At 47.7% G+C, this 21876-nt stretch overlaps 1 protein-coding gene across 4 annotated transcripts in view; it reads right to left on the bottom strand.

Annotated features, from left to right (window-relative positions):
* The window catches only part of MAP3K19 (mitogen-activated protein kinase kinase kinase 19), a 253970-nt gene that overhangs the window by 51056 nt on the left and 181038 nt on the right, over positions 1–21876 (bottom strand). For all 4 annotated transcript variants that reach the window (XM_085645765.1, XM_085645764.1, XM_085645766.1 and 1 more), the window contains 2 exons: positions 21191–21301; positions 20343–21040 (listed from right to left, as the gene is read on the bottom strand). In XM_085645765.1, coding sequence (XP_085501891.1) covers positions 20343–21040; positions 21191–21301 — 809 coding nt within the window. The remainder of the gene's footprint in view (positions 1–20342; positions 21041–21190; positions 21302–21876) is intronic.

Genomic DNA, 21876 nt, shown 5'->3' with positions numbered 1-21876 from the left:
GAATGTTGAATTGATCTGAACATTACTTGAATAATGGCTCAGTTGGTTACATTTAATTGTCGATTTATAGGCTCACTAATACAATCTGCTCGACTGCGTTTATTACCTGATGTCAGTTGTGCCCTCTCTTGCACTACTAACCGCAAAATGGAGCGTGGGGATAAGGCTAGTTGTCACCCACTAAGAGTAAAAGCATATATATGAGTAGTGGGTTACTTTCACTGAAAGTCAGGCTGATCAGTGTAGGTGGAGAGCGAGGGTGAATACAGGTTGTGGTATTGAGGCAGAAGATGTACTATGATTTGTTCTGGGCCAGAAGCATAAAGAGTGTGCCATAAGAAGTGGCAGGGCCATTGGTGACATTGAGTCTTCAGACGAGCAGTAGAGGTAGGGAAATGCAAGCACTTAAAGTAGTGACATCGAATATTAGAGGCACAGACAACCCAAAGAAGAGACGACTGATCCTGGCATACCTGGAAAGACATGCTACTGAGGTGAAAATTTTACAAAAAATCAATTGGGAAAGGGGGACCTCGAGCTCCTTCACCTCTGGTTGGAAGCAGAACAATTACTTTGCCTCCTTCAGCATATACTCTAGCGGCATGGCTGTATTGATGAGGAGGTCTCTATGCATTAAATTATCCCACATGTAGACTGACACTCAGAGTAGGCGTTTGTGATGTAATGGTAACACTTTCATAAATACTGTTGTACCTGGCCTTCTTTACAGGGTCATCACCAAACTTTTGCCTTCAACCCTCCTGCTTTCTGGATTTGTTTGTTAGCATTAGGACTGTGTGCACTGTATCATTGCAAATCAGTGCTAAAGTGCTTGTGCTCACTTCTTAAATAATGGTAAAAATGGCCTACACCTGATTGGCATATTTAATTTACATGTAAGTCCCTAGTAGAGTGTTACTACATGTATGCAGGGCCTGTAAATTAAATGCTACTACTGAAACTGCAGCACTTATTGTGCCACCCACTTGAGTATCCCTTCAAAACATGTCTCAGGCCTACCATTACAGCCTGTGCACAGTTTTAAACTGCCAATTCAACTTGGCAAAATAACTGCTCTGCCAGGCCTAAACCTTTCTTTTTAATACTAATAAGACACCTATAAGGTTGGCCCTAGATAGCCATTAGGGCAGTGTGTGGTGTATTTAAAAAGTTAGACATGTACGTTTATGTTTTTGCATCTCCTGGTAGTAAAAAACTCTTAAATTCGTTTTTCACTTCCACAAAGCCTCCCTCTCTCATAGGATAACATTGGGTTACATTTTTAATAAGTATTAACTTTTGTTTGGAAAAAGGTAGAAATGTCATTTTTGGTATATAAGGAATTGTAATTTAAAACCCTCTATAATAGTAAGGTCGGATTTGAAGTCACAATTCTGAAAATGCCACTTTTAGGTTTAAATCGTTTTTATTGAAGAGTGTCAAGAGTGGCATTAGCATTTGGCGCCTACAACCCAACGGGCCGGCGGATGTCACAAAGTGATAGCAGCACGGTAGCAGCGTTGGGGACACATCGAACAGTATGAGCTCTAACACAGCATGTCGCCTACAACCCTTCTGGGCCGGCCGCGTTTCTAACCAGGAGGATCAGGACACACTCACTCCCACGTAGTCTCTGCCTGAGGACTGTGCCTTCATGGGAAGCCTATAGTATAGAATAAGGGAGACCCCCTTCCTGAAGTCATTGGCCCAAGAGGTTGCAACGCTAGAAGGCCCGTGCGCTATGCCGAGTAGGGGGCTCGCCGGCTCCGCTGTCCCCCCGGAGCAGCCGCTCCTGACACTCAAATAGAGAAGAACCCCCCCCCCCAACTCCCACCCCCCCCAACCCTCCCTCCGTCCAGTGCGTATGTAGGATCTCCCCGTCTCCCTCTGTCGCCTCCTCCCTCCAGGTCCCGGCTCTGCGTCCATTCCGAAGGCCTAATCTTCCGGCGAGGTGAGCCGCAGGAGCCGGAGGTATCTCGGGCATGTCAGCTCTCGAAACTGCGCAACCAGTAGAGACTGAAACGGCTGCCAAATCTCAGGGAACTGCTCCACATCCCCCGCCACTGTAAGTGACATCTTCTCCATGCCCAAAACATGCCACAGTCTGTGGAGCCAACCCGTAACCGTGGGGAGTGTCGTGGTGCGCCAGTGTGCTAGGATGTTCTGTATCGCTGATCCTAATGCGATGGCTATCTGCCTACCTCTGCGGGATTTCAACGGGTACATCAGGCTGTTCGGGAGGCCCAATAAGACATAGGCGGGGAAACGTGGCAGCTCAATACTGAAATGACGGTCAACCTCGTCTATCACCTCTTTCCAGTAGGAACCCAGGAGCGGGCAATCCCACAGAATGTGTGTCAGTGTACCCACTCGTCCACACCCCCTCCAACAGCTGGCATCTTTACTGTGGTCCATGTCGTGTATGCGTTCCGGGGTATAATACCAATATGTGGAGACTTTCGTGAGGGTTTCAGTGAGGCCCGTGTGGTATGCCGAGTGTCTGGATCTATATGCTACTTGGTCCCACTCTTTAGTGCTCAAGGGCCTTCCCAACTCTCTCTCCCATCGTTCCCTCCCTGGGTTGTGATAGTGCGAGGCGGGAAGCTGGAGGAATCGATACAGGTCAGTTATGAGCTTTGCGTCGGTCGTGCGGGATAGGAGCCAGCGTTCGTAGGGAAGGAGTCTCCGATTCGCCGTTTCCCGCACCTGAGGATTCATGGCCCAGTGGCGAACCTGCAAATAGCGTAGCCTCTCGGTCTCCGGAAAGGTGTATTCCTGTCGGAAGAGCGTGAAGGGGATAACCCCCTCCGGATCATACATGTGGCATAGGGCCCTGCAGCCCGCCTCACGCCAGTGACCAAAGGCTCTTCCGTCCATGCCCGGGGTGAAGTCGGGGTTATCCATCAAGGGAGTTAGCGGCGATGGGAAGGTCGTCAGACCGTGCAGGGCATAGGTAGCATCCCATACACGCAACGGCACCCTTGTGATATAAGAGGCGTAGAGGTTTGCCGGTCGGTGAGCCCTACGCAAGAACGGTATTTCCTGTAGTGGGCGACCGGCCACCGCCTGATCCTGGAAGAGCCAGTGCTTGTCCGATTCCCATCTGCTCCATTCTACCAGGTACCGTAGTTGTGCCGCTTGATAGTACTTACGGAGATCCGGAATTCCCAGACCCCCCTCCTCCGGCGCCAACATTGAGAGAGCTCTCCTCATCCTAGGCCGCTTGCCCTGCCAAATAAAGCGCCCCATGTCTGATTGCATCTGCTGAAGCCAGCCGACTGGTGGCTGCACTGGGAGTGCTCGGAACAGGTATAGTATCTGGGGCAGGATCGTCATTTTGACGGCCGCTATTTTACCTAGCAACGAGAGGGTGCCGCGGCCCCATCGGCCCATCTCCTCCCGGACCTTCCTGCCCAAGGCGTGGTAATTAGCCGCCACCATCGCGGGGACCGTGGGGGCCAGTTGGATCCCCAAATACGGCACCAGGTCCGTTGACCAGACTATCGGGAATCGGTCCCGCAGGTGGGCGCGAGTTGCCGATTTAAGAGACAGGTCCAATGCCACCGATTTCCCCACGTTCATCTTAAAGCCCGCCACCTCCGCAAAGGCGGTCAGCTCTCCAATACTGGCCGGGAGGGCCTGAAGCGGGTCCTCCAGGGACAAGATGACATCGTCAGCATACAGGCTAATAGCGTGGATAAAGCCCCCAAACTTCACCCCTCTCACAGCTGGGTTGTCACGTACACGTTGAGCAAAAGGCTCCATGTACAGAGCGAAGAGGAGAGGGGACAACGGGCATCCCTGCCTCGTTCCTCTCTCGATGGCAAAACTCCCGGAGCTGTAACCGTTCACCCGTACCACCGCCGTTGGGAGTTTATAGCAATTGAGGATCTGGCGTCGGAACCGGTCCCCCAGCCCCGCCTTCAATAACACCCGCTCCAAGTACGGCCAGTGGACTCGGTCGAACGCCTTTTCGGCGTCTATCGAGAGAAGCATCCTCTCCCCCGGGATCCGAGACGCCTTCTCTATAAGATGAACAATCCTCTTGGTATTGTCCACCGTCTGCCGACCCGGGACGAAGCCCGCCTGGTCCGGGTCCACGAGTCCCGGTAAGTGAGGGGCCAATCGGGACGCCAGGATCCCGGTATATAGTTTCAGATCTATATTTAGAAGAGAAATTGGCCGATAGGACCCACACTGCGCCCGATCCTTCCCCGGCTTGGGAATGACCGTGAGGGAGGCCCGCAGCAGGTCCGGTGGGATGGCGCCTGGCTCCGATAACGAGTTAAAAAGGCGCGCGAGGAGTGGGGCCAGCAACCCGCAGAACGTTTTATAGAAAAGGGGCGTATAACCGTCCGGCCCAGGAGATTTGCCGTGCTTGAGGTTGGCAATGGCGGAGATCACTTCCTCCACCCGTATGTCCCGGTCTAGATCCGCTGCTTGGGTAGGGGACAAGGAAGGCAGTGAAACCGAGTCTAGGTACTTCGTCATCGCGGATTCGTCCGGGGGGTCCCCGGTGTAGAGGTCAGCGTAAAACCTCCGAAAAGTCTCCGCTATCTGCGCATCATCCGTGACCAACCGACCCGTAGGGTCGGAGATTTCTTTCACTATCTGTTTCTGTCGGGCCACCCGAAGTCTAGTCGCCAACAGCCGCCCGCATTTGTCCCCCCCTGTGTAATAGGCGTGCCGTAGACGCAAGGCCGCGTATTCGGCGCGGTCCATATCTAAGGCTGTCAGGAGTTTCCTCGCGCCATATCCTAGGAGCGCCTGTTCTACAGTGCATCTGTTCTAGCTCCCGTACCCTTTGAGTGAGTTCTTCCCGCTTATGCCGCCGGTCCTTGTTGTCCGCCGACGAGATAGCAATAAACTCCCCCCGGAGTACCGCCTTCAGAGCAGCCCAGTGGGTCGCTCGAGATGTGTCCGATTCATCATTATGAGATTGATATTCACGAATCTTGTTGGAAATATCTGAGACGACCGCTCGCCTGTGTAGTAAGGCGTCACGCAGACGCCACACCCGTGGGGGGCAGGAAACCGGCGGTAGGCTAAGCGTAGCGCTAACCGGGCGTGATCCGACAAGGAGATCACCCCCATCTCCGACCCGGTGGCCAGGGCGCGAACTGGCCCAGTGACCAGTAGGTGGTCCAGTCTCGCGTAAGTTTTGTGTGCGTGGGAATAGTATGAGTACTCCCGCTCCGTGGGGTGCTGGCTGCGCCATAGATCATGAAGGTCCATGTCGGACAGGTGCACCTTGCACCCGGCCGAGAATTCACTGGCCTGAGGTGAACGGTGTGCTGATCTGTCAAGCTCCGAGGTAAAGACCATATTAAAGTCCCCCCCTATTATAATGTGCCTGTCTGGTGTGGCCGTGATCTCCCCCAGCGCCGCGCGGAGAAAGCGCACCTGTTGATCGTTCGGGCTGTAGAGGGATCCTATCGTGAAGTGAAGATCCCCCACTCTACACCGGTATACCAACAGCCGGCCTTTTTGTTCCGCTACTTTGTGGAGGACCTCTCCCCTAAACGTCCTAGCTACCAGGATCGCAACCCCCGCTGTCTTAGTATTGCCTGATGAGAAGAATTGTGTCGGGAATTTATGTGAGCGCAGTCTGTGGCAATCTCTGGGCAGGAGGTGAGTCTCCTGGAGGAGACATATATCAGCCTGGGTGCCTTCTAACAGGGACAGTACCGCGCGCCGTTTCACTGGGTTATTGAGGCCCTGGACATAAGCGTCACAATCTTAAGAGTCACTGGAGGCATGTTGAGAAACTATAGGGATAGCATAGGTCACCTGTGGGCCAAGCAGCCGTGTCGCAGAGGCCCTCCCTGCGGCTTGTGATCCGCTAACGCACTGGACTCCCTCCCTTCCCTCCCTGGACCCACCCCGCCCCCGGACCCCCTTCCCTCCCTCCCTCCTCCCGCTCCCCCTCAGAACACCCCGAAACTACCCCCAAACCCCAACCAAAACAACCCCCCAGAACCCCTGAATCCCCCTCCTCTCCCTCTCCACCCCCAGTACCAAACCCCATCCCTCAATAGTCCAAGTCGAGGGAACCAGTCTATGGAGAAGTTCCGAAGTGGACGTCCAGCCACTGTCCCCTCCCGCCGACCCCCCACCCCCCCCAGCCCCCAAACCTGCATTAGTAGGTGGCTATGGTAATCTCCCCCCGGAGCTTCCTTACGCCGTCAGCGCAACATCGCCAGAGCCCGTGGTCTCGGCCACCGCCGACACCGCGTCGGCCATACCTGCCCCCCGTGTGGGAGAGTCCGGCCGGGTTCGCCGATCCCGGGATCGCCGCCCGGCCACCCGCTGCCATCCCTCCTCTCCAGTGCGCCTCCGGTGTCGTGGGACAATGTCCTCCTCCCCAGCGGTGAGGCCCAGGACCCCACATGTTTCCTGAAGGGAGCGTAATTGATGCAGGGTTCCATTCCATCTGAAAATAAGTCTACAGGGGTGGCCCCAGGCATAAGGCGTTCGGTGGTCTCTCAGGAAGTCGGTGGCTACCTTAAATGTCTTCCGTTTCTGGAGCGTGATGGCCGATAAGTCCTGATATAATGCCACCGAGTGTCCCCGGAAAGTCAGGGCCTGCCGCTTCCGAGCCTCCGCCATGATACGCTCCTTGAGCGGGTAGTCCGGGAGGTAAGCCAGAATGTCCGGGGGAGGCATGGATGCTCTCTGCGGTGCTCCTACTCTGTGCGCCCTGTCTATGCGGATGGGAAAGTCCTCCGGCTCCCCCAGAACCTCTCGGAACAGGCCTCTCAAGTAACCTGCCACGTCTGTACCCTCCTCTGCAGATGGGACTCCGCGAACCCGTATGTTGTTTCGCCGAGACCTATTCTCAAGGTCCTCGGCATGTGCTTGAAGGTCAATCTGCTGATCTCTGAGTCTCAGCACCTCCTGTTGGAGTTGTTCAACCTCCTCGTCCCTCCGTTGGCCTGCTTCTTCCGCCGTAGCCACCCGTTCGCCCAATCCGTCCACCTCTCGGCGGATCTCCCGTACTTCCCCGGCTACTTCTTTCTTTAGAGTTTGGAAATCCTCCCGCAGGGATCCGAAGAGGGACTCCATAAAGGACCTGGTGAGTGGGGGTTCTCCCCCGTTGGGGTCCGGGGCACTCCCGGAGGCGTGGGGCGACTGCTGCCCTCTGTCCACTCTCTGTGGGTGGCGGTTCAACAGTTCGGGGAGGGTGCGTTCTCCTTTCTTCCCTCCTTTACTGCCTGCCATGTCCGCGCCGCTAGGCCCCTGCCGGGGTCCCTGCTCCGGATCCGCGCGTCCGCGTGTTCTCCACCCACTCCTACTCTGCCGTCCACGTGGCCTTCTCCTCTTTCTAGCGTGGGTGCTGCGCTTCAGGCCCCGTCCCCCGGCCGTTGGAGGCGCTCTATGCGGTGGACCAGCTTCCCCTCGGCGGCCTCCTCCCGACCCGGCGCGTGGGGGAGCCCGGCTGTTGCAGAGTCCAGGCCTTCTACCCCGCCAGTCTTACTTATCCACCGGGCCGCCCCGGCTCGTGCTCCACTCTGTGTTCCTCTGCTCTCGCCGGGACCTACCGAGGTCGGGGGGGATGGAAAGGAAAACGGGGGCCACCAGTCCACTCCCGCCCGTCCTCCGCAGTGCACCGTATCACGGTCCGTCCGCCGCCCGTGTGGAGGGGTGTAGTCCCAGCAGCCCCGTTCTGTCGGGTCCGCTGGCTGCTCCGGGGAAGGCCGCCGTCCTGAAGGCTACTTGCCTGCCGCCCTCTGGGCGCTGGCCGTTGCTGCTCTGCACCTCACCGGTGCACCCCACTGCCTCTCGGGTTCCGCCGCGACCTTGGGGCTCTGTGGTCCGGCCGCCGCTCCACGTGCGGTCGTCCTCGTGGCGAGCCCAGGTCTGAGCGCGCGGCCAGCGATGTCAGCTCGCCCCTCGATGTGCCGCTGTTGGTGTGCTCTCCTCACCCGGCCAATGCTGCCCTCCTCTGTCTGGCGTCGGCGGGCCTCGTCCCGAAGCTGGAGGCCGCGTCGCCGGGATCGGCGCTCCCGTAGTCTCGCGGCCGGGCACACTCTCCCGGGGCCCGGCCTGAAGCTCCGCCTCCCGTCGTTGATGCCGTCTCTGCCGTCCGGCGGGCGCCGCGTACATGTGTCGCGCCCACCGGTTCCACCAAACAGCCTCCTTTCGTGCTCCGACGGCTCCCCTGCGCGTTCTCCCGGAGAATTGGGGGGAGAATCTGCGATTTAACTAGGTCCGGGGGCCTCGAGGAGCGGGAGCCGGTCGAGAAGACGTCCGCTCACCCCGCCATCTTGGCCACGCCTCCAAAATGCCACTTTTAGAAAGTCATTTGGTGCTGGCAGCCTGTGTCCAGGGTCGCATGACTGTGTTTAGAGTGAATCTGTATTGTGTATTCCTCCCAGACAGTAAGACACAGGGGGCTTGGTGTTGGCAGGAAGGAAGGGGGGGAGCTGTTCCCTTCCCCACTTATGTTTCAAGTGAGCTGCCTCAGGACACTCACAAATAACTTTACACCAGTCTTTTGTCCCCCTTGATCTCTTGGAGCCTGGGCAGGGAGAAAGGGAATTCTAGAAACATCTGTGGGGGGAGCTCCCGAAGTTTCTTCCACTTGAAAGCTGGCACCAGGTATACGAATAGGACCCTCAGTCCCAATCTTCAATTCACTCCCTGGTCTGTGGAGGAATCCCAAAAGCTCTGCCTTGTACTTCAGAGTATTGCCTTGCTTCTTGAGGCCTGCTTTGTATCTCAGAAAACATCTGTACTGCTACCAGAGGAATGCCCTGCTGCTTGAACCTTGCCTTGTGTTTCCTACTTGAGGCCTGCTTTGCTGGCTGATGCCAGGACTACCAGAGCAACTCCAAAGGTCAGGTGGCTGACCTCCTGTACTGATCTACAGTGGCACAACAAGCCCCAGAGGCCTCCATGCAACTGTCCAGCTGACCTGCTACAGTGGAGCTGCAACTGTACTCCCCTGAGCCCTGCTGGCCTCTGTTGGAGTGAATTTCTGATCTCCGAGAGGTGCCTTTCCATGCCCTGAACCCTTCCTTGGCATCAGTTGAGCTCCTTCTGTAAGGAAAGGGAGCAATCCTGAATTTTTCGCCCATTCTGGACCGCGAACAGACACGTTTGTGCTGAGATCTTACCGCCTGTGATGACTGCCAACATGGAGCACCAGTAAAATCTGACTGCGCTACAGCGACTGCCAGCGATGCGTGATCTGCACTTTGCACTAAAGTGCGCAGTATCGGCCAACGCGAAGCTCCAGCAATGACTGCCTGTGACACCTGACAAAGATCTTCACGATACAGCGATGACCGTCTTCGACACCAGGACTGCTCGCCACACTACGGTGACGACAATCCTTTGACGTACTCTTCGCATCAAACTTTGAGAACGTAACTTTTTCAGCGGGACTAACCTGGTCTATATCCAGCCTGCACTCCATCACGGTTGGCCTGAACTTGTTACTTTACCCCGATCTAGCACGACAAGATTACCCAAAGTGACGCTTTGTGCCTTTAGGTGCTCTACTTAGGTGCTCTACTTACCTAAAACTCGGAAACTGCATATCTCCGGTTCTGTCGTTTTGGTGTCAAATACTTTATTACATTTTTCTCTAATTTCGTAAATTGGTGTTGTATTTTTCTTGTGTTCTCTTCTCACTGTATTACTGTTTGTGTGCTGAATAAAGACACATTGCCTCCACTTTAAGCCTGTCTGCTTTTGTGCCAATCTACCAGAGGGTAAAGCACAGGTTAATTTAGCGGCTTTCTGTGGTTGACCCTACAGGGATTGAGGGTGTTGCTTGAGAAGGGTTCACACCCCCTCAACCAAAATCCCAATTTAACACGTATGTCCTAACACAGACTCCCTGGAGCTCTTAAAGTCATAGCACTCTGCAGATAGCAAATGGCACGGAATGACCTGTGTGATAATGATTTCAAATTAACTACACAACCTTCACTGGCTAGCAATAATCCCCATAGAGTTAATCATTTGGTCTGCAAGGATATTGAGACACATTAGCTATGGATGGGGAGAGGGCTGCATGGAGGGCAAAGATGGGCGTAGGTATCGTATATTTTTACTATTCCACTGTTCACAAAACACAGTCATGCATAGATTTCTGGCTCACTTTTATGTGGATTGTTGACAGTGATTGTTTTCCACCAGCTATGTCTGACTACTCCCCAGTTATACTTAAGTTGGGCATCCTTGAACCACTGGATAAACAGCTTCTGTGACACTTCTGCTCGGGGGCCCTTAGAGATGCTGTTTTCAGAAATGAGATGCAGTTGACTATAAATGAGTTCTTTTAAATAAATGTAGCGTCTGTTGAGCAGTCTGCAGTAGTGGTATAAGGGATCCATTAGTGGGCTTTACAATGTGGAAGCATACTTTTGTACTCCGATCACTGTGAACACAGCAGGAATAGCTTGAGAAACCCTGGCTGAACCAGAGGTAAGGTTTGAAACAGACCGTGCCCCAAAGGAGAACAAATCTATAAATGAGACCCTTATTTAATAGTGGGAAATGACAAACAGATAAAGTAAATACCTAAGGAAGGATTCGCTAGCATGAAAATATGGGGAGGCAGATGTCTCTCATTGCTGCTGTTGAAGGCCCATTAGCAAAATGTCGTTTACTTCTTGAGGCTGGCCTCGAGAAAGATAGTTGGGTGGGAATTATGCCATATTACAAGAGTTCAAGGCTCAATATGAGTATTTATACAAACCCAGGACAACTGTAGGCTTCTCCTACTTGGAAGACTACTTGGACGAGATAGCCCTAGCTAGCTTAGTTAAAGGGTGTCACTCTATTCAACTTCTAAGAGCCTATTGCTGTGCATGAAATCATAAATGCTATTGATGGGATGCTGGGCTAAACTTACTGATGGTACCGCCAGAGCAATCGGTATTCAAACCTGAAAAGGTGACCTCCAATAATCTATAGACACTGTTTGCCCTCATGCATCAGGTTCAACCTCATATTAATGACCTCTCGGTGTTTATTGACGCTGAAAAGGCTTTTAACTCACTGGAATGGCCTTTTTTAGGTCTTGCCTAGCGTTGCAGCGCGCATGTGTTGCTCTCTTTGCGAGGCATGGTGTATATACTATAGTGGGGAAGCTTTGCGTAAGCTCCACCTACTCTTCCACCCATTTTTTCATTTGGCTTACAGCCTAAATGCTGCCTCCTGATTGGTTTTTGTCTTGTTAGTCCCTCCTCCTGTCGGCCATGGCGTGTTTTGTACGCTTCCGAGGCTATTGGCCCCTTTACTCAACACTATTTTTCCCCTGTGACCCCCTGCCCCCTCACGCAGTCCGTGATTTTTCACCAACCCCTCATCCCCACTCCTGTTCGTGCCTTCTTAGACGCACGCACTCACATTTGTAATGCAATACGTCTTGCGTAAATGCAAGTCGTATTGCATTGCAAATGCTTGTTTTAAGTAGTGTGCAGTCATTTACAGGCACGCCCCAGGAAGACGTACTGTACCGGAACTGACATCCCTGGGGTGCACCGGAAAAGAACCCTCGGTTGCTCCGGCATCCCACTATGTTTCACTTTCATAGGATGCACACTAATTGCACAGCGCGTGCTGCTTTCACGGGAGGCACCAGTTCAACAGATTAATGGGGTAAGCCTCGCTTTTGGGGACGTGCATAACCTTCCGGCCACTTGATGGATTGAGGCAGGCATAACGATAAAATAAGTGCAACTCAGTTTGATTACAGTAACTCCTGTTAATTACAATTATACAAAAGTGTTTCTCGCGGTGAGGCTGTTTGCCAGGGCACACCGTCTAGGGCCGGCGATCCGCGGTTGAACCTCCCATTCACAAATTGCAAATGTTTTCTGCTAAATTAAGTTTGCTAGCATTCCGGGTTTGATACCCCACTAAACTTCTAGGGCAAAGAAAATCAAGTTGATTCCAACTGCACGTAGGGAAATTGTAATTAATGTTACATTGTGGTTACTGAGTTCATTAGTAATTTCGGGGTGTCTAAACACTGAACACCCGTCTTTTTAGGATTCCTGCATTGGGCAGATTCGTTCACGGCAACCGTGTGCTTTTTTTTAGTATGCGGCTCGTTGTATGGGCAGCCTTCGCCATCCGTGCCGCTGCAGCACACATAGCACTACCTCAACTGTGGTTGCTGCCAGTGCTCCTGCTGCCCAACACCCGCCTTCGCCACTTTCAGACTCACGGCAGGAGTCGTGAATACAAAACTCACGCACAAAGAGGCCCTTGGTGTCCGAGCGCGCTGGGCCAGCGGTCTGGTGATAGCAGACAAGGTCTCCGGAGGGTTGGAGGGTTTTCTGAGAAACTGTTAGGAAGAAAACATTAGGAATGTGTTTGGATACTTCACAGGTGTTGGACAGGGCTGCGGACGTAGCAGAACATTTCATCACGGGGATTGCTTAATGGTGGCGGTTTCATTAGAAAGTGGAAAACACTTCAGGGGAAAACTGCGTTTGGTTCCTTGGCGCAAACACAGCAAGCATCCATCAGTTGAGCGTAAATAAATACATTTCTATGTACAGTCATAGCGAAACAATAATTTGTTAAAGTAAGTCGCAGGACTACACATCACTTTGCCTGATGAGAATGCTGTGCACTGGTTGCCAGGTGTATCTGTACCCTCCCTTCCCCATTTGCTACACCTCTGGTATTTCCGGAGTTTGCTAATCACCCAATCAGGGGCCTCTCCATCCAACCATACCACGGGATAGTACCCATATTATTTTATCCCTGCGGCTCTGCATGTTTATATACAGCCTGTAGGGTGTTTAACAGCCTTGCAAAGCAAAAACATTCTTGCATTTGTTATTGTGAGATGCAAGTTAATTAACCCTGTTAGCATTTAAAGCCAACAAGTGTCAAATATACTGCCAGACTTATAATCACTGCAACATAGTCCATTGCAGTGATATTAGATAATATAATGCATGTGTAAACACTTATAAGATCCCAAAGGCGAGACTGATCGCATTGCAAATGCATGTTATTTGTGGTGCTGCACAGAATAGGAATAAGCCTCAACATCATAACACTCATTGAATTACTTTGCAAATAGTTTGAGGGTGCATCAGTGGGCATACCTTCCATCCATTCCCAAACTATTGAAACATGCGCCAGGGTGCCCCCCTCTAGCTTCTTCTTTTTGACTTAACAGTAGAACCGTTGGCAAATTGGCAGAGTCATTCAAGAATCCAGAGGCCAATATGGAAGCCTACAGAAATAACGTGATATGGGGCCTATCGGGCATAACAAGTAACTATGGTCACCCGGAAATGTTCACCCTCACAGACACGATAAACAGATCGACTGTTGATAACCCAGTCTGCTGAAGAAATAAGTAACATTTCTGGTCAAATTTATAAATAAATATAAACAACTGGTTATTTGGGAAAGTTATAGCCCGTTGGAAAAAACAGATTGAACAGACTGAGTGATGGATAATGCTGCTCCTATCAATTGCTGGCAGATTTGTCCTGATAAAAGTGATGCTTCTGGCCAATTTTTTATATTAGTTAAAAAATATCCTAGTCACCCTTAGAAAACGTTTTGTTGCCAAATTAAGATCCTTAATGACCAGTCTGGTGTGGGGGAAGCGGAGGGACGTTAATCCTAGATTAAATTGGGAAGCTCTCACTGTACCATATGAAAGAGAAGGTTTGACCTAGAAAGATATTACCTTTCAGCGCAGTACCCTTAAGTGGTATGTTGGCTTGACCAGCAGAGCCGTATGCTTCATCTCAAGATTGAAGAGACCAAATAGACACAGAAGAGTTGAAAACAATTATTACAGTTAAACTACCCAAGCTTATCCAGATTATACAAATGGTCCACTGCATAAACAGGTTGCCATGGACCATGGCTAAGGCAGACAGACTAGCACATCTTCTCCCTGTCTCTTCAATTTATGAATTATCCTGCCCTCTCTCGACATTAGACAAGGGGATAATAAACAGTCTGGGGAAGGCGGGCCTGACACAAATAGGTCCGCAGTTCATAAGTATAGGTTTATGTCCCTGGAATAATTCCGGGGTAATGGAAATAAAAGTGCATTGGACACATTCACTTTCCTTAGAGTTGGACATCTAGAGTCACATAAATGGCCCTGGTTCTCAGATGAACCCCGAGAGTTCCCTCTGTTTATCCATATGATTTGCGACCCTGCCATGAGGGGATGGGTCTCAAGACTTTATGGAGTACACTCTGATTATTAAGCTATTGTTAATATTAAGGCTCGTAAAAATGGGTGCTGGCCTTGGGAGCGGCGATAGAGACTAAGGTTTGGAAGTAATGCGCTATTCAAACTAAATTTGTGTACATAAGTTATAGGTATAAGTTGCTCCAATTAAATTCCTGAACATACTGTGCTGCTATTCTAGCTTTCTGCAGAGAATTGACCCTACTTAGCGCTCACACTGTTTAAAGCATGAGGGACCAGGTTGGTTTCTTTCACTTAACGTGGGATTGCCAACTAGTTATGGCAGTATCTCAAACTAAAGGGGAGTTAATGGTCACACTTGTCGAATTAACTCCTCTGACATTACTGTTGGGATGAATCAAGCTATTTCCCAAGACGATGCACTAATTAGTGGCAGTATTTTAATTAATACTACTAGCGAAACATAGTGAGCTGCATTCATGGTTGAAGGACTCGCCCCAAGAGTGAAAGACTGGATAAAGTGTGCTGCATTTAGTGGCAAAATGGTGGCGGTCTTAACAGGACTACAGGTGCCACAAGAGCAGGCAAGAGACAATTTGAAACCACTCAGGCATCATTTAGATATTTGTTCTCCAAATCTTATTGGCTGCTCTCCTTGCTTGAGTGCACATGAATAATATACTCCCAGTTACCCAGATAGGTTTCAGAAAGTTGTATCATATCCTTCATAATTCTATGGCCCTGGTCTTGATGTCTTATTAAGCCATGTGCCTTTGTGGATTTGAAAAAAACTTGCAACTGTGTCAACAGATCCCTATTATGCAAAACAAGTGGTTTTGGGTGCCCCTTGATCCCTAGTTGTTCTGCTTTCTGCATTATATTACATCACTTAGGCCAATTAATTTTTACCCATTAGGCATCAGAAACAGGCGCAGATCTATTGTCTATCAGGAGTCTACCAAGGTTACATCTATGCATCTTAATTAATATTTTTTCCAGTGATTTGAACATGTGCTTCTTAGAATCCTCCTCCTTTGGGTAGTCAGCGTTTTCAAAGCTCTGTTATTTCGATCCCATCTTATTGTTTGATAAAATCACATTGTAATTGCGGCATGGTTTTGATGTCCTGCATGCTTGTTCTTAATTAGTTAACTTAATAAAGCCCAACAAAATACAAACAATGAGTTTTAGTAAACTGGGACTAAAGAACCAACCTTCTGCCTCTCTTCCTATCCAAAATGCCTCATACAAGCTAAAATCCCACCTCGTCTACTCCTATATCCCCTCACCTACTCCATGCCTGAGTTTGATCTGAAGATAAGTCTAACTCGCATACAAAATCAACTCAATGAAGTAACACAGGGTATTAACAATATCTTAATGATCCTCAGATCACCCTGAGCCTACACCTCCCCTCTTCCTACTCCCCAAGTCAACCTCAACGAAAGACCACAAGATCCAGCCCCACTGCCTGCTCACAACCACTCTCAATTGCCTAGGGCACAGGCCAAAAAGATCGACCAACGGGTTTTCTGTAGCTGAATCAGTGGTCTTAGCCAAAACCTATGACTTGAGTCCAACCCGCACCAACCCTCCTCCCTCCAAGATACAGGTGATTAAAGGAATCAGGAGATACATCAACCCTCCAAAAACTGCCAGACCACCAACCAACCATAGTGTAATCCCCCCCAGAAGCCTACCAGCAACAATAACATCAATTGCATGTTCATAAACTGCAGATGAACAACTAAACTTGCTACGGATTTAGCCGAAGCCATCATGAACAATGCTATTGACATCGCATCACGGTAACATGACTAAATGACACCTCCTATCCTATCCTTGACCTGCTAGTCCCTCCTGGCTTCTCCATCATCAACAAAGAAAGGGAAAATCGCATCAGGGTTGCATAGCTATTATCCACAAGACCAACATCCACATGGCGGAAACAGACACACCTATCCCACTTTTGAAAATATCGGCATTAACTTAAGGACGGAGAACAACAAATCAATAAAATGCCACCTCCTCTATCCACCACCAGGCAACGCGCCGTCCTTTGGAGAACACCTCTCAGAACTGATAATGCACTCCTCTCTCTATTATGACAATAACCTATTCCCAGGTGACTTAAACCTACACTGGAATGATGAGGAAGACACTCTCATGCAATCCCTAAACTATCTCTCTCAGCAAAAACCTTACCCAGGACTAAAAAGGACAAACAAATACCAAAGGCGCAACCCTGGACACAATCATAGTGCAAAACAAAGCAATAACTATTAAACACATCCTTACTGTTGTCTGGTCACATCACCAATCTGAAATACCCCCTCCCGCATTCAGAAAACCTTTCAATGGTCCCACAACTTAAGTCAGATTCCCCTGGAGGATCTAGAAGATAAAATGATGTCCGAACCCCACCAAGAGGCAACCTCTCAACAGACAAGCTTGCTTTCCACTATAACTCAACAATGTCATCCATCCTAGACCAACTAGCTTCCCAAAAACTGAAAAACATCTGAGAGACTCCCTCAAGATCCTGGTTCAAAATAGACATCAACACAGAAAGAAGACAACTGACAGTGGCACAAAGACTAGAGGGGAAACAAATCCTCTCCATCCCACCTTCAACAGTTCAGAATTGAATGCAGAAAATATAAAAACCACATCTTAAAAGAAAAGGCCAAATTCTTCCGCGAAGCTCTAGACAAAGCAAGAAACCACCCCAAATCATTAAACAACAGACCTCGAAACCAGCAAATCCAACTCCCCATGTCCCTAAAGAACACTGTGGCAACTTCACAAAATTCTTCAATAAGAAAATCACGAATATCGAACTGTCCTTAGAACACCACACTCTAATGTCTACAGAAAACCCTCACCTTAGAATAGAGGAGACAAACCCACATCCGTCCTCACCGACCTCACTAAAAGCAGCCATCCACACTGAGCCCTCCGGATATAAACTAAATTCAGGTTCCCACTTAACCCACAAAAGGTGAATGGCTTTCAACTCATTCACGGAGGATGACATCTCAAAGTTGACCGCAAATTCTAAGTCCGCCTCTTACCTTACAGATCCTCTTCCGGCCTCGGCAAAAAAACTCAACCATGCCCCTGGATCAAAATAATAAACAGCTCCCTGAGTGATGACTGATGCCTGACTGCCTCAAACAAGGACAAGTCACTCCCCTGCTAAAGAAACGAGTGCAGATCCAGACGACCTCACCAACTTCAGACTAATCTCCAACTTACCCTTCCTGGCTAAAATATTTTAAAAATGCGTCCTCTCCCAACTCATCCAACACAGTGACTCCCACAATCTTCTTGACTCACTACAACCAGGCATTAGAAAAGGATGTAGCAGTAAAATAGCCCTATTAAACATAGAGGGCGATATTAACAAGTTGCTGGACAATGATAGATGCTGCCTGCTCATCCTCTTAGATCATTCAGCGGCCATCGACATGATCGATCACAAGCTGCTTTTTGAATCCCTCCATAAGCGGCTCGGAGTCGACGGCCTGGTTCTGAAATGGTTCAACTCCTATCTCCATAACAACTTGACCTCTGACTCTGACATGTTAACCATATGCAGGGGTGTCCCACAAGGCTCAGCCCTCTCACCTACACTCTTCAATATATACATGGAACCCCTCACCACCATTTTCAAACAAGAAAACATCCTCTACCACCTCTATGCTGGCGACACCCAGATCTACCTACAAATGTACTCACTAGAAGATGTACGTCAACTTAACTCCAACAAATAAGTTCAAAACTGGCTCTCACACAACCACCCTCACTGGTTCTGCTAAATCCCACCTAGCCCCCCCAACAGCCACACTAAACACAGCAGCATGCATGGTCACTGGAGCGAAAAGATACAACCACATCTCCCCCTCCCTGAAAAGTCTCAAATGGCTCCCAATCGAAGTCCATTGCTGGTTCAACAAGGCCTGCCTCACCCACAAAGTCCTCCACACCGGGAAGCCAGATTACTTCCATCCAAACTGTCAAAGGCAGACCAGACAAGAAATCTTAGAAGCACCAACACTCCGCTTCTCATCCCTCCAAAAAAACACAAACAAAAAGCCCTCACACTCTCCTTTTTGGGAAATGCACCCAGGATCTGGAACTCCCTCCCAGTGCATATCAGGACCAACCTCTCCAATTTGAGCTTCAAAAGACAATTAAAGGATTTTCTCCTCAACTGACACTTCCACCCTGCGGATTCCAACATCTAGCCCATTATTGTACTCCTTTCCGCCTTTATCCTGTTTTCCACTTATTATAATTGTGACCCCAACCGATTCTTTATTGTATAACCTATGCTCCCCAACTCGACCTTGATTATTGTCTATTGCTGTTTGCCTGTAAAGCGCTCTGATTTCCGGGACTTGCCACGGGCATATAAATAAATAAAACAAATCTTAGTTCCTCACCCAGAAGTATTGATAACTACAGCTATATAGCGCCAATCTAGGGATTACAAAAGGAGATAGGCTATTATAACGGCCAATGGATAATTGCAAACAAAACATTGAATACTGCATTGAGTTCATATTGTGATTGTAGCTTCAAGACAGATGTTACTCTTTTACTTCTAAATTATAGACTATCAAAAGTCACACCAATATTAAACTAAGCTTCCCAATCTGGCTTCCGGAGGTAAAGTTTAATATCAATGGTATGGAGGGGCCAGTATTGTGCAGTACTTAAGGAAATCAACTCCATTGAAAGCCATCAAAATTGAGTATGGCATGACTTCATCTTGGGTCTTTGTCTTCCAGGCAACTTTGAACTAATACTTTTCCCTCTTTCATCATGTGCTGCCAAGCACCATAACTAGTTGAATTACTTCTGATCTGGCTGGATTAGAAAGTGTCTGTTAACAAGTTTGTTCCATTTTTCTTGCCTTTGGTTAGAAGTACTGGGGTGTCACACATGTCCTACACTCCAACAATCACATAGTATAGTTTTAAAACAAGGCTATCCAACTCTATGAAACAACTATCCTCCTATGCTGATCTTGGGATTATGCAGTCCAGTTCATCGTATTTCTTTGTGCAATCTATAACAAACCATCTCTGAGTTTGTTTTACAATTAACTTGGCCTTAGTAAAATGTTGATGCTATTGCACATCAACTTTCACTATATTGGAACCCTGGACAAAATCAGGTAATGAAGAAATATGTAATTTCAAAACATGTTGCATCAATTGTGTGTCACTACCACTGATAGTTTGACTCATGTTGTTCTTCATTGCAAGATGTATGTCCTTTACATATGTTTCAATTGAACAACCTCATAAACTCTTATAATTCATGTGATATTTTAGCAGTGCAGGCAATTTTGAACTCCATTAAATTAGTGGTAAATATGTTTACCAACATTTGTTTTAGAAAGTTTGAAGCTTTTTGCAAGACACCCTACGATACATTCATTGGGTTTAATTACATTTTAATATCCATGTGTAATCATATTACGGAGAGAAGAGAAGGGTAGCAGGAATACGTTAACACCACACCTGACCCATGTTGAAACGTCTCTTGTGTGTTGCATCTGGTTGAAAAAAAGTGATGAGCACAATGCAATAACCTGAATTACTTGGATGCTTAGGCTGCATTATCGTTATTTAAATTTAAATGGTAGGAGAGGAAAGATCTTTTCTCTGGTTCTAGTCAAAAGAGGGTGTCTCTTTGGAGAAGATGATGAAGTGCACATAATGTTTGTGTGAGATACCAAATTGTATTTGCGGTAGGAAATAAGTCAGGAAAAGGTCAAAGTGAGGGTAAAATAAAACATATATTTCTCTAGCAGCCCCAGTAGGAACATTGTTCCATTTGTGCAGACTTTTAACTGAATTTGCATTAGAAAAAGGCTTAGCGTTGTTGGTCTACTTAGTTTATAGGGCAATCATGCGACAATATTAAAGAAAATTAACAGGAATGAAAAGTTAAACAGTCCCATCCTCTGTTTAGGATTACCATTTATGATGAAGAGGTTTATTTTTTTAAATTAAATGTCAGTTAATGTATTTTTTTAAAAATTTGTTTTATGAGCTAAGTGTTTGAAATATACATTATTTTCACAGACTAATATTAAAATGGTATCCCCCATTCTTGCTTCATATGACACAAAATATCACAATAATTATCAATACTTTTTGGAACCTACCTGATTAAGCATAAATCAACAAATTCCCTTGCTTTTTCAGAAAAATGATCTGACAATGTAGGCATTTTTCCTCTTTGGGCTCCAATATAGAACATTGCTGGCAGTCTATCCATGTGTGCCAAAGGTGGTTTTCCTGTTGCCATTTCAAATACAGTACAACCAGTGCTCCAAATGTCTGACTTTGTTCCATATCCAGATGCATTTATCACCTCTGGTGCCATCCAATATGGGGTCCCATGCATAGATTTTAGCATTTCAAAATGTGTACCATTTAAACTCAAACAGGCCAAACGCTTGGCACATCCAAAGTCAATCAACTTGATTACTCCAGTTTGCATTAGCATAATATTATTTCCTTTGATATCTCTATGGATGACTTTGTTTTCATGTAGATAGGATACACCTTGAAGTATCTGCTTTGTATATCTAGAGAATACAATTTCTGGTAATGGACCAAAACGTTTGAGAATACTGGAAATTGAGCCACCAGGGATAAATTCCATAAAAATGCTAACAATATTATCCTGTAAGCATGTTCCTAAGAATCCTACTATATTGACATGTTTCAGTGTTCTTAATAAATCAACTTCTTCTTGTAGTTTCTGATATTCTTTGTCTGTTGTGTCTTGATCACATGTATTCAAAGGTACTTGTTTTGCTGCAATTAGTTGGCCATGACTAGTAAGACCGCAGTATACCTACAAAACAAGAATATTCCTCAAGTCAAAACAATACAAATACTACAGCATTTAAATACTTTTTTGCAGAAAATCACAACCCACTAATCCATACTATTACTGATTTTTCAATCGATGCATAATAACATGTGTCATCTACTTTCAACCTACCGTGCCATAAGCTCCCTTTCCAAGAACATCACCTTTGGTCCACATGATAGAATCATCATTAACTGATGAGTAGTTTGAAAATGTGGAATCATCGTTTAAGCTGTGCAACTCCTGGAAAGTGATGTTGTCCCAAAAAAACATTAGATAATCAAAAACCATGCTCTCATTAAAATTGTTCATTCTCAATAGGTTACATTTACAGTCAGGCATAAGAGTTTAAACATCTGAATAACAGACCTCATGGTCTACCTTGGTCCAGTATAGAAAGTTAGTGGTAATAGCATTAGTTGTTACAAAACATGTCACCTCAAGTATCTACATCGTTTAGAATTGTAAAACTTCTTTAGAAGTTCATTCTAATGATACATTGGGATTATAATGACAGGGTCCATTAATATATAATGTATTTAATACATCATTTCCTAGATTACCTTCCTTTTTAATCTGTTCGCAGTTCACCGTGTCAAAAGGTTGTAGAAAGCATCACAAATGTTATGTAGGAAGCTGCATTGCAATATCTTCATTCACTAGTTAAAATCTTTAAAGAAATGGACATGCTGAGCAACTGATCATATTGTAAGGGACAGATCTAATGTCCTATACATTGAGCGAACTTGCTTTTATATTTATGAATCAGTAAAATACATTAGGAAAATGACATTTTCTGTTCTATAAAGCAAGGTGTG

The sequence above is a fragment of the Triturus cristatus genome, chromosome 3_1 (assembly GCF_964204655.1).
Source record: "Triturus cristatus chromosome 3_1, aTriCri1.1, whole genome shotgun sequence".
NCBI classification, from domain to species: Eukaryota; Metazoa; Chordata; class Amphibia; order Caudata; family Salamandridae; genus Triturus; species Triturus cristatus.
This window is presented reverse-complemented; position numbering and strand designations above follow the sequence as displayed.